Source organism: Mastigoproctus giganteus, chromosome 3 (assembly GCF_048544385.1).
Source record: "Mastigoproctus giganteus isolate SK-2022 chromosome 3, ASM4854438v1, whole genome shotgun sequence".
In the NCBI taxonomy this organism is placed as follows: domain Eukaryota; kingdom Metazoa; phylum Arthropoda; class Arachnida; order Uropygi; family Thelyphonidae; genus Mastigoproctus; species Mastigoproctus giganteus.
In genome coordinates, this window is record NC_143577.1 from 245723664 (window position 1) to 245737667 (window position 14004).

The 14004-nt window shown below is 38.7% G+C and overlaps 1 protein-coding gene across 1 annotated transcript in view; it reads left to right on the top strand.

Annotated features, from left to right (window-relative positions):
• LOC150089002 (uncharacterized) overlaps window positions 1-14004 on the top strand; it is a 56761-nt gene that overhangs the window by 23257 nt on the left and 19500 nt on the right. The window contains exons 4-7 of the mRNA XM_090370376.1: window positions 1233-1616; window positions 8670-8763; window positions 9299-9422; window positions 10962-11055. Of these exons, the coding sequence (XP_090226502.1) occupies window positions 1233-1616; window positions 8670-8763; window positions 9299-9422; window positions 10962-11055 (696 nt within the window). The remainder of the gene's footprint in view (window positions 1-1232; window positions 1617-8669; window positions 8764-9298; window positions 9423-10961; window positions 11056-14004) is intronic.

Here is a 14004-nt window from a genome sequence, read left to right on the forward strand (position 1 = left end):
ATCAGTTTAGTAAATATAGAAAATTTTAGTTTTGAAGGCATACCCTCCTCTTTTTTTTATTTATTTATTATTATTTTTCTTTTTCATCTGAATTGAATTCATTTTCCTGTGCATAAAACTTCGAGTGTCTCGAAATTGGGGGTCTAGAATTATTGGGGACCTAAATAAGAAAAAAAAAAAAAATAGCAGATCTTTCACACCGTGAAGGTCTGGATTCGAATCTCGTCTCGGTGAGAATTTTTATGGAATTTGTCTTGTGGCGTAGCGCGTTGTGAAATACTCGATCATGGATGATTGCTGCATGGTTTTCATCCCACTCAAAAAAGAAACCTTCCATTAAAAAATGGGAAAATAGATGCGATGTACCGACGAGGCCTCATAGCCTTGTTTCTCTGTTTATTGTAAACATTCCATTCCATAAATCGGTTCGATCGAGCACACTCACCAGTACGTTGTTGTAATAAGGTTTTAGTAGCAACACCGACTAAGGCCATATTGCTCCGTGTGTACTTCTGTAAAGTGCGTATATTCTGTGGTCGATTTTCTGTTTGCTGGACGAAAAACCCGAATAACTCAGCCATGTTGTGAAAAAGGCCCATAAAAGTTCAGGTCATCGACGGAACTCAACTCGGGTCTTTTCCGCCCGGTGTAGGGGAGCACAGCGATTCTACCAACTGTGCCACCTACGAGGGCACTAGCCAGTATATCGCTTTGTTCGATTGCGTAATAAAATGAATTATTAGTCCCTGGGTAAATATTACTGATGTGCTAAATAAACTGGTAATTATTTATACTCTTAAAGGATACTGCACTCGCAACTCGGCAATTTGTAGGCTATCGAAGTGGTGTAACTGCCATGCAGCAGGACGACTACTGCGAGGTGAATCCTATGGCTAGACGAATATAAAATGAATTGGTGTGGTTGTTAAAGAGCAGGGTGTAGATTTAAATCTAGTTGGGGGTTCAGAGTTTGTTACTTCTGTGCTATTGCCGGCAAAAGTCAATAATAGGGAGTTATTGATTTTAGGATTGTTGGTTAAATAACAATCGATTCAATTATTGGTACTTCTTAATTACCGTACTTAATCAATAACAAGTAGAAAATTCTAATGGTGGGCTTTTCAACAGGCGTGGATGACTACAGCAGAGACTAATGTCATGCCCAGTAGGAGATTACAAAATACAGTTCTGGTATGTCGAACTGCTAATGTTTTTTAAACCTTTACTTTCAGATTGCGTACATCACATTGAAGCGGAGGAAGGCGAGATCGTTTCCCCGGGCTTTCCCTATGCGTACATGTACACGATGTATTGTGAATGGATTGTGACAGTTTCCAGAGGTCATGTAATTACAGTTCATCTTCTCCATTCGCGTCTTCCTGGGGAACAAGAGAATGCAGACGAAAACTACAGCTGTTCGAGCAACCGTCCCTTTGTCGAATTGGTTCCTCTGGAAAATGGAGATGCTGTAGGAGACGATGGAACAAGACATTGTTACTCCAAGAATCCTGCTTTTATAGTAATGACAACCAGAAGTATGAAAGTGAAATTCTTTTCTGGTATTTATCAGGGAGTGGAAGGAAAACCTGGGTTTGGCTTTCGTATGTTTTTTAAAGGTAAGTTGAAATGAATGTTGACGAAAAGTTGGTAAAAATATAAGAGTAAAATCATTAGGTAAATTCGTTGAACGAATTTAATTCCAATTGTATTTGTTGCACAAGTGTTTTGACGGAAAAGAATGTGTTATTCTAATAACTCTTTCTTCTAGATAGAGCTGCAGAAAATTAGAATTTTGTTAGCATTTGACGAATTTTTAATTTTCTGCAGTTCTGATTAGTCACCCATTTATTCCTCTCTCATTATCTTATTGGTTTAACTTTTTTTTTTAAGATTATCCCAAACCATAGATAAAATTTGCTGTTTATTTTCATTACGCTATAGTTGTCTTAAATTGGTGCTTTATTTGAAGCAAAGACGACAGGACAGGAAGTGACTGGACGTTAAAAACACACACAAAAAAATAAATAAATAAAAATGCCATCCATTATTCAAAATTTAATCATAGATTTGAACTTGCTTTATCCCCACATTATGAAAAAAATTTAGCTTAAACGGGGTACAGAAGAACTAGAGTGACTTTTATTACTGTGTCGATGAAAGCGAGGTCAGATCCACAATTAAAATTTCAAACCAATACAATTAAAAGCAAGTGAACAGTGGCGCGTTATACCTTCATGGGGCCCAAGGCAAGGTGGAATTTGGGGACCACATCTAAAGAAATAACTAATAAAGAACAATTCTCAATTTAATTTTATTGTGGCAACAAAAGAAACGAATTATATACATAAGAACTAAATATAAAATTTAATCAAAATCGGTAAAACCATTTTTGAAAAAAAATGTAATTTTAAAAATTAATCTTCAAATAAAGTTCATTGACCGTTGAAAGGCAGAAAGTTCAGTTTCCGATAAAAATCACTTTAAAAAATATTATAAAAAAAATCAAATTATTATATTAGGGCCACCCATAATTTCTTGCATATGCCAATATATGTATATGTCTGTAAATTGCGTGTGTTCTCTGGTCGATTTGCCTCTTTTGCTGGACTAAAAAACCCCAGTTTCTGGGGAAAAAACCTTGCTATCTACGCCTGAGACCAACTCAGCCACGGAGTGAAAAAAGCCCATTAAAGTTCCTCGCGTTATTGACGGGATTCGAACCTGGGCCTTTTCCACCCGGTGTGGGGAGGACGATGACGATACCACTGTGCTACCAGCAAAAAAACAGCAATGAGTTTTTGAAACAGTGATTTTATCCCCCCCCCCCTCTTATCGGTGCCTAAGGCAGATGTATTTTTTTGCCTATACGATAATGCGCCACTGCAAGTGAACTCCATTAAGCTTTCCTGGATCGTTATATATATATAAAGCAATTTTTTTTTTTTTTTTTTTTTTTTTTTTAATTTAAAACCGTGTTTAGAGCAAATCACTGGAAAAAAGGTTGTCTGAACTCTAGCAGATTTGTTTCTTCTGATGAAGAACAAAGTTTGGAAAAGCTGGATTATGAGGAGATATTAGTGAGACACTAGTTTTTAGCGTACAATACTACACAGACTTGGAAATTTAGTAATGAAAAATAATGCATCGGTAATCCATGGGAAGGTATATAGTTATTTACATAAGACATGCCATAAAGTGTGTAATCTGCGTGGATAGAAATACAAATGCATGATATAGACTCAAATTGAGAACGGGACTGTTAATACTTGGAGTATCAGATACTTGTGTAAGCGGTGACTCAAGAACCTTGAAGCCCATTCCTGGGAACGGGCCTGTGATTAGCGACTCTGCTGCCTATATCATCCTGGACATCCTCAGTTGGATTGAAGTCTGGAGATCTCGCTAACCACTTCATACAGGGCTTTCGTGGGTATGTGGGGGTGGGGATTTTTTCTTATAATACTGTATTTATATTTGTATATTCATATTATTTTCGTATATCCTTTTTCTTATATATTTTTATCTATCCCCTTGTGATTAGTTCCCCTTTACAATAACTTCCCACTTGCGCATCTGACTATTAACCTCACAGAAAATTCTAGGTTCAAGGGAAAAAGCTCTTAGATGTATTTAATTCCCTTCGGATAGGCTGGTACTCAGAACAACAAAAAAACACACAAAGGTTATATATAAAATTCAGTTTATTGTACATATTTACATGAATACATCAAAACCAAAATGATTAAACCCAAACATATGACAACATGATCTAGTCTCATCTTATTTATTTATATATATATATATCTTAATCATGCATCAGTTAAAACCATTAATAACAATACCAATCCCGTTCAATTCCCTTCTGTATACATTCAATCCTGCATCATTTAAAACCATCAATAACAAAAAATCACATATTGATCATGCATCAATTAAAACCATTAATAACAAAATATCAATCCTCTTTCTATTATTTCTTACATAATTCAATACTTATTCATTTACTTATCACAATGATTATTAACAGGTATCACTCACTTCTAATTCCCATCCAAAACATTTAATTGTAGCCTATCAAGCAATTATAAACAAGGCATCAATTACTTCAAATATTTTATATATATGTATTCCTTTCCAAAATTATTTATATATCTGTTAACTTGCCCTGGCCAATGTCCTTTAGCACATATCCTAAAATAACCTATCCTTACAACTGAGTAATTCTTATACACAGTATCTTCTAAAAGGCCTGCTACTTAAATTTCGGGGTTCCTACAGTTCTTTGTGTGTATGAGAATACTTATGTAAATAGTCACTTACTTAGTTATCTTGAGGCTCTGCGGCATGTCCTTCATCTTTCTCGCGGTGAACAGCAGGTCAACTCCATCTGGAACGCATCTCGCAAACCTTGGAGAGTTCGACAGGAGTTTTCGGGTTTGCTTCTCGGGTTTCGAGTACCCTCGCTCCTTAAAAAACGATTCATTTCGTCTGGTCAGCACGTTTGTTCTCCCTTCGGTCCGGCTCCGGATTCTATCAGCTTCAGTTCCACTCCGAAGAGCGCATGTCCCAGAAAACTTATATAGATGCATCAAGACCTATCTCCAGGACCGGCGAGTTGTCGTGTCTGCTCCCCACTGCAGTGTCTCCAGACCAGTCTTCAGGGGATGCCCTCAGGGATCTGTCCTGGGGCCTCTCCTCTGGAATCTGGTGCTGGATGATTTCCTGAACACCAAACTCAACAATGTACAAACCCAGGCCTATGCAGATGACCTGGTCATGCTCTTTTCTGCCAATAACAGAACCCAACTAGAAGCAACTGCCAACCAGGCCATCTCCACCCTTCAAGCTTGGGCAGAGCATAACAACCTAAAGATCTCCCCAGAGAAAACCAATTCGATCCTACTAAAAGGCACCCTTGATTTGAGAAGACCACCCCAAATCAAGGTCAATGGTGTTACAGTAAAACTAAAAACAGAGCTTAAATATCTAGGTTTGATCTTAGACAAAAACCTTTCCTTCACTCCTCATCTAGACCAACTCAGGATTAAGATCAGGAAGTATGCTGCCCAAGTCTCAAGAGTTGCCCAGAAGGACTGGGGCTTAAAGAAGAGAACGCTGTCACTCTTCTATAAGGCAGTTTTCATCCCGGTTATCACCTATGCTTCTGGAGTCTGGTACAAGAAGGCCAATACCGTAGTAAACAGATCGCGCCTAGGAACTATCCAGCGCTCTCTTCTCCTTCTGTCCTCGCGTGCTTGTCGCACTGTCAGCACCCATGCGCTACAGGTCCTCACTGGATCTCTTCCACTGGACCTGGAGATTGTTCGTCATGGGTTGCTCTACCAAATAGCCAAAGGAAGAGCAGTTACATGTGCAGGTTTCACCACTGACCCAGCAAATAATAGAAACGCTGAAAAGATGAGACTTAATGAACATCTAACAGACACCTGGCAAGAAAGATGGCAGACATCAACTAAAGGCGCTGTCACCAAAAGATTCCTCCCTGATGTCAGGGCCTTCTACCCCCTCACACCTGTCTGGTTTTCACCAGGACTCTATGCTACCTACCTCCTCACTGGACATGGCTCCTTCCAGAAAAAACTACATGACTTCAGAATTTCAGACTCACCCCGCTGCCACTGTGGAGAGGATCAGACGTGGGAGCACCTTGCCCACAGCTGTGAAATCTACGAGGACTTCAGGAGGATCCTAATAACAAAACTACGCTTCAACTACCAAAATCAAGAACACCTCACCCTACAGAATGAAGAAACTTACCGAGCTCTGACTCAATTTGCAATGGACTTATTTACCAGGCAGAAAGCACTACCACCACCTTAGTATCCGAATCAATAGGTCATAACAACCATGACTGCCAATTGTTGCTATTCATCATTGAGCCATGAATGCTAATGCCTTGGACCAACTTGCACAAGACTTGACCAGCAGTGCAATCAAAGACAGGGTCCACACATACTTTGACAAATTCCTCATCATTGATTCCTGGACAAACTTTTCTCGACCAGACGTGACACATCTCATCAAGAAGAGGCCTAGCATCGATCCCTGGACTTGACCATTAATCTTGGACTCCCGGTTTTGACCACCCCCACTGTTCGTTCTGATGGACTACTGGACCAGCCTTCAGTCTGGATGCGACAAAGACTCACCAAATGGAGTCCCAATGACGGCACCTGAACTAGACCTTACTGAACATGACCCATCCACCATAGCAGCACTCGCACTGCTGGATTTCCAGCAAGTTGTCGGCTGCAACTGACTGGCCGTGCTAGCTGTACCTACCCTGAACTTGCGGGGTATATCTCTCTCTCATTTTTTTTTTTTTTTCTTCCGGCTTTCTTTTGTTTCCTGCCATCCGTTCTTTACTCCCCCCCCCCCTATTTTTCTCTTACAGAATGATTTTTTTTTTTTTTTTATTTATTATTATTATTTATTTTTTTTTTTGTGGGGAGGTGGTTTTCGTCCACCCGCCACCCCACTCTTCTCTCTGGTGAGGCGTTGGGCATGCCACACTGTCATCAGGGGCCATCTTCTCTATTGGCCCCTTTCTTCTGTTTCCTACCCTCCAGTCTTTTTGCCTTCCTCCCTTACTTTTCTCTTGCACAACGTGTTTTTTTTTTTTTTTTTTTTTTAGTTTATATATATATATATATATATATTTGTGTGTGGGTGTGTGTGTATATATATTTTTATATACACACACACTCATGCCCCCACAGGTCTAAATCTAAAAACATCAAAATTACTGCCCGACCTATTTGGCCCTAGAACAAGTTATCAGCGAACAACCCTACGCTCTGTTAAAATTACAACCGTTGCTCAAGAAACAGCGATCATCTCATTCTTAAATCTGGTCCTAGCCACTGAAATCCCAGGAAAGTAGGTGGCAGGACCCGCCAGAGTACTCTAGCTACAGTGGTACACCCGGTCAGCCTCCCCGTGGCATGGTGTGGTAACGTCGGGTCCCACTAGGGGCTCGGCGGCTAATAGACCGGAGGAACAAAGGGCACAACACAATACACAGCACATGACCCCCACACACTTCAAATCTCTGGCCCCGATACAATGTACACCCGCGGAGATGGGAGAAATCCCAGGAGCCGTTAGACACTAACATACCTTATACCTTATACCTTATCTCCTGGGCATCAGACATCTTGTTTATCCTACATTGAGCTAACTTCGCCGTATTCTGCTTTCTCAACTATTTTAGTTTCCTTCTGCTCTTTACTGAACTCTGTAAAAAAAACTCTGAACTCTCTTTACTGAAACAAAACTGTGTCTGCTACTGGCTGACGGATCGACTAACTGCTACATCTTAACTTGATCCCCTTTCTTCTCTCCAACACTAATTTATACAACTACTACTCAACTTACTGACACTGACTGACTATACCATCTTAAACTGGTCAGCACTTGCTCAACTCTGACCGACTAAACCATTTTAACTCACACCGCCAAAATCTCAACTTTGTGTCTTTGACTAACTCATCTTCAGAAACATCGACAAAAAAAAAAAAACTAAACTCTGTCTGTTAAACCATTTTCACTCACACCGACAAAAATCTCAACTTTGTGCCTCTAAACCATTTTCACTCACACCGACAAAAATCTCAACTTTGTGCCTCTTTTCCATCCTTTCACTATCTTACTCCCGATTTCGCCACGCCTATTCTCAATGACTCCTTCCAATCCTATATTTATTTAAGAATTCTTCTCATTTGATTTGTTAGAAAGCCTATACTCAGCCTGCCCAGTAGCACGTGTTACCATACACCCACTTTTACAATTCTACCAGATTTTCTTCCATACTGTGTGCCCTTTGCTGTTTGCCGATTATCCAAAAAACAACTCTTCCGCTGTCATATAACGCCTTTGACCCCGTAGCGTTCTAAAACCACGAAAATCACATCTCCTGACCACAGCACCTATATTTGGAAACTTATGTGCTGGTCAAGAAACCACTTCCTGTTTACGACCTACTAGGTTCGATCCCGCATAAAGCTTAATTTGCCTGTTGTTGTTTGGACCCATGCCGCTTTACAGTAGTTTCCCTGCTTATAACGGAAGTTAATGGCAAATGGCTCTGCTTTTATTACTTACTATCCATTAAGTTTATATTCCATGCTGAAAAATTGTTATTATTGAAATCAGACGATATTACTTTCGTATTCACTAGCAACAAGAACTATTTCTTAATTAATAAAACCAACTTCTTATTATTTTTATTCTGTAAGATTTTTAATCTTACAGGTAGCACAGTTGGTATAACCGCAGTCCTCCCCGGTTGGAAAAGACCTGAGTTCGAATACGGTCAAACATGCAAGGAATTTTTTATGCGTCTTTTTCACAACGTTGCTGAGTTAGTCGGTCTCAAGCGAGGACAGCATGGTTTTTCTCCCGGAAAAGCAGCAAATAGACCACAGAACACATGCAATTTTACGAACATATTTTATATATACCGCGCAATATAGCATAAGCTGAGAATACGTTTTTTGAAACTATAAAAATCTGAAAAATTTGAAACAAAAAATCTGTTTCAAATAAGCGTGATCTGAGATTTTCTCTACCCATACGCCACTCTCTTTATAAATATTAATGATGTTATTAAATGAGTTACAGAATAATATGACAGTTGTTTCATTTAGGAATTGTACCACCCGAGAAGAACAGTTCTGTGAAGTGGATTTTCATTCTTTCTGGCTCTGCCATTCTTTTAGGTCTATGTCTTTGCTGTTGCTGGTAAGTAGAATAGGGAATGCAATTTGGCAAAATCCAAGCATAATGAAATTGTTATATTTAGGTTAATGGAATTGGCCAAAATATTAAACGGGAATACAAGGTCAGATAGCAATAAACAAATATTCAACGAAGTTGGAAACTGCCCGGATATGCAGACTGTTTGTTCTGTAGAATGTACCCCTTAGTTTTTGGACTTACAATGCACTTGTTTTTTATTTATTATTATTATTTTTTTCCTGGAAAAAAAACTTATAATCGGGTCTCGACTACACAAGTTGTCTGTCCAACTGATTTATTGGAAAAGTGAGCATACTGCATATGCTAATGCACTTCTATTTCGGCTATTCAGAATCATGGCGAGTCTTACTGTTCAAAATATAGGTAGATCAAGAATTTCGATGAATATAATATAATATAATAAATCAAATCGCCAAAAAAGAGGGGGAGGGAGTTCGATTTCTTCCACAATCAATATCTTAAATAACTGTTTTAAACTGGCTTAATTGTTTATGGACAAATTACTGTTTTTATTTAGGAGACGGATATGTTTAGGACGAGGAAATCAAAATCAGCGAAGAAGATTTGATCCATATAGATTTCCAGTTAGCCGTGACATTCGCCAGGATGTTGTAATGCATGTGCCACAGGATGCGGGTTGTGTAAGAATATCTCATCTATTTAGACTTTAAAAAAATAATTTGTAAACAATACAGTGATTTAAAAACATCAGTTAGTAGTAAATTATTTGTCATGTGATCATACATTTAGGTACTTCCTATCGTAATAAAAATATTGTGTTGTGATTGCTACATGGAATTTTGGATGCAATTAACATTTATTATATTGCGGGTATTCATCAGTTGTTTTCAGAAGGGGCTTTCCATCCATTTTATACAGAATTAAAGGTACAAAACACGCACACCGTTTCTTAAGCAACAAGGAACATTCCAATATCGAATTTAGGTAGTTTGTGACACTCTGGCGCACACTCTTCGAAGTCCTATAAGTTTGTATGGGTCTCCGGAAGAACAGTAATTCCAGGGTCCCCAAGCCTCTCACAATTTCGTGTGAGACTTGGGGACCCTGGAGCAACTGGGCCAAGGTAAATATTTTGGAAACAGAAGTTGGGAAAAAAAGAATTGAACAGAATCCAACAAGGATCCGTATTTTTTTTCTGGAGGTTATTGAAAGTTAAAATACAGTAACGGTTTTTGGCAAATTTCGTATCCTATGAAATCATGGGTTACTTTGGAATGGCGCATGAGCGACATTCCAAACTAAGGGCAAATATGTGACCAATGTAGTTTGAAGGGATTTGCATGTTTGCAACATGTAATTTAAAAATATTGCGTACATACTTCAGTGAACTTGTTATATGGGTTTTATGCATACTTTATTTAAGATAAATGTTTCGTTTATTTAAATTTAACTGTGTATGTGGGTTTTTACTTTGAGTTGTTTATGATGCAGACTTCAAACCAGTTTGCTCCCATCCAAATGAATGCAGAAGATTACTACAGCCTTAATCGTAAGGCTTTATAGTCACAATGAAGAAACAGATGATCAGCGAGCTGCTACCTAATAATTTGTAACAAACCATCGTATTTTCATATTTCTACTATATCTGCACACATCCGTTAATTGACAGTTTACAGACCATAACTCAATCTCCATAACGGGCCAGTCAGACTTTTGAAATGTTAATTTGTTTCACACCATATCTAGACTGGAACTTCCGTTTCGTTGCAGTGTAACTGCAAAGGCCTATATATAGGATTCAAGAGGATCATGCAAAAGAGCAAGGCAAAGTAGGGTTTGACCAAAGTGTTTCTTATAACAGGAATCGAAGCATTTTGACACAATTTGGAACCATCATTAGAAGTAATGAAACAGAATCGATAGAGAAATGTTAGACAAACCCTGACAGCAGTGGCCATTTGGAAGTTTGAGTCTCAAATGTCGCTCAATCTGACCGCATGCAAATGCATAATGTGAAGAAGGGAACAAATATTTCCAAATGCTTTGTGGTTATTTTTATAATCCTTATTGTCTCTTTTACATTGAAAACAGGTCTTTACCTCCTCGCTAAGTAACTGAATCATGAAGCCATCTTCTTAAATGAAATCTGAACTAACATATTCATTATATTTAACGTTGTGGGTGGTTTTCATTCTTTTACACTTCATATCTCGTTTCAGATTCAAAATGAAGTTGAACCTCCGGCGCAAGATATTTATGGAAGCAGAAGTGCCGGTTTTGATGCCAGCTTAAAGATTCTTCCAGAATCGGCAGGTAATATATTCTGGCTATTTGAGGTTGGATCTGAAAAGAAATTAGAGAAGAATGTTTTAAGTATTTAAAAGGTGTTAAGATACCAGTTTGGAATTTTATTCTAAACATATTGTCGAGAATATAGTTATACAAATCGCATAATTTTTCAACTAATAAAGTAAGAGGGATAAGAATTGTAGCTTTACTAAGAAATAAAATTCCAATGTTACATTTTTAAAAATGTCCACTATTTTCAAAATATTTTTGTATTGATCTGACTTTTAGATTCATAAAGGCACAAATTGCACAACTTGGATATTGGCAAATCTCATCGTATGAAAACATTCGTGGTTTTAAGTGTCTTTAATTCTGATAAAATCTCATAAAAGAAAACTTCAATTCATTTATATACACTTTACACTAAAAACATGGCCATCCCCACGGTGGTGATACCGTGTGCTAGTCCATACAAAATACTTGATCGACATGGTTAGGGGACATAATCTGGCTGACTTCGAGAACTAGTTGAAGAGTGGCAGTATAACAAACTGCGAATCTTGTGATGTGTTCGCAGAATGCTATAGTTAAGGTGGTCCGAGAATGAATGGATAGTGACAGCGAGTAATAACGCCTCATCGATGGTCGTGGTGAACGTTGGCTATCCTGCCTTGCGTGAGCCGATAGACAGAAAACAGTGGAATGGTTGCTCATGGACTTTAACCAGGGGACGACTAGCTGTGTTTAAAAAACCACGATTCAAAGAGCCTACTGGAGTAGGCGCTTGGTCAAGGTATCCATCGCCAACGACACCTAAAGGTTGTTTTCATTTGAACGGCGTCATTGGACCATTGAAGACAGGAAAAGGGGAAAAAAGTTGCCTTTTCCGATGAATCATTTTTCCTATACCGTGTAAAAAAGTTGCCTTTTCCGATGAATCATTTTTCCTATACCGTGTGGACAGTAGTTTGAGGGAATGGCGATAAACTGCGGAGAGGAATCACTCTGATGTCCTAGTCTAAAAAAAACAGGCAGGTGGCAGCAGTGTTTTAGGATGGTGATGTTTTCCTCAATCTTTTGGAGCCCTCATATCCCTAGACTGTACGATTAATGCTAAAAACTACCTAGGCATTATGGCTTAACTCTGGTATTGTGTGGATCAAAAGATCTGGCGTTTGGATCCTCTGCTACGGACTTTATTCATTATACTAGGCGTTCCCTGCCAAAAACTGGCATCTCCGCCATATCATACTTAGACACATAGATACATGAATCCACTTATACAATATACATATATTTAAAACACATATCCAGTTAGTCCAGTCCAGTAAAAGACGCTCAGGAACTCCAACCCCATTAAATTGGAAGCTGACCAAAATGCCATCAGACCATCAATTATAAAAAGTGCACATTGATGAATTTTAGACTTAACGAATATGCCACCAGAAAGAAGGATCTACATCAGCTGACTTAATTCAGCGAATTCCAAAAGAAGTGATGGGTTCACCAAAGATGCACTCTTCACATGAGGTACACCTTGACAGACTGCAAACACTGTTAGCAGCAAGTCCAGATAAACCAAATTAAGACCACCCATCATCAACAGTGCATTAAGTATATATGATCACTAAGTCAGAATGTAGTCCAAACTGAAACTCTTGGCAGCACACAATTGAACAAAGGAGATGCAACTAGGTGAATAGCAAAGATTGGAAGCTGAGGAAATAGAGCAGAGCAAACTCCCACCAGTAATCACAACAGTGCCCACATCCTACATCTACTCTGCTAATAAACAATAACAACTGGAGCTTTTTTATTTATTTATTTATCAAGCGGTCCCTACCAAATTTGAACAACCTCTCTACATATTATTATTATTATTATTATTAGCCATATGGTGCAAGGAAGCCTGAAACTTATGCTGCACCAGTCAAAAAAAAAAAAAAAAAAAAAAAATTGAGTACACACAGAGAGAGAGATAGGAAATTGCCAAAAAAGAGAAGATTGATGATATCCAGCTCAGCACCCTTAATGTGCCAAGTCCATACTCACCAGATGTGAGCCCCTGATATTTACAATATCATGCGCCATAGTATTACAGATAAAATTCATAGTATCTTGCAGAGAATGAAGTACATCCACTATCGCAGATCAAGTCGTAATCCTGGCGACATGGTGTAAGATACCTCCTATAACATTGAGGCCTTACAGAGTCCAGGCCTCGCCGTGTGACGAGGGTACTCTCAACAAGAGGTGAACATCTCCACCATTAGGTAACAATGTTTTGATTGGACAATGTATAGAATGTTATGTATAAATGTTAGTTGTGGTTCTTAAAAAAAAAAGCAGATTTATTCGTAATCCTGCAAACACGTTAGTTTAGAAAGTATTAGGACACAAATGTGGATGAAAAGAATAAAATAAAAGATATTTTTGTATTAAAAATGGAATGCAAAGAAAAGTTGAGCAGACGGGCTGAGAGGTGGCAACTGAAGTTTAACATTGACAAATGTAAAGTACTGAATATGGGCAGCAGTAACCCTAGTGTAACGAATCAGCTGTGTGGTACTACACTCAGGGTAGTGGAGAATGAAAAGAACCTGGGGGTAATTTTGCAGTCAGATATGAAGTTTTCTGAACAGTTCAGACAGGCTGCAAGAGTAGTCTGTGTCTTGTCAATGATATACAGGAATTTTGTTAGCAAGGATAAGGTGGTGACTGTCCCCTTGTATAAGGCCAATGGTCAGGCCACACCTTAAATACTGCATAGAGGTCTGGAGGCCTCATTGCAGGAAGGATGTTGAGCTGCTGGAACGAGTACAGAGAATGGAAAAAAGGGTGGCTGTTACCAAGAAATGCTTCAGTTCTGTAAATTGCAACGTCTAGGCACCTGCGAGGTGATCTATGGAAGTGTACAAGGCCTTGAATGGTTTGAGCAAGCTCAATGCTGATGGGATTCTTCCTCTTGCTCAG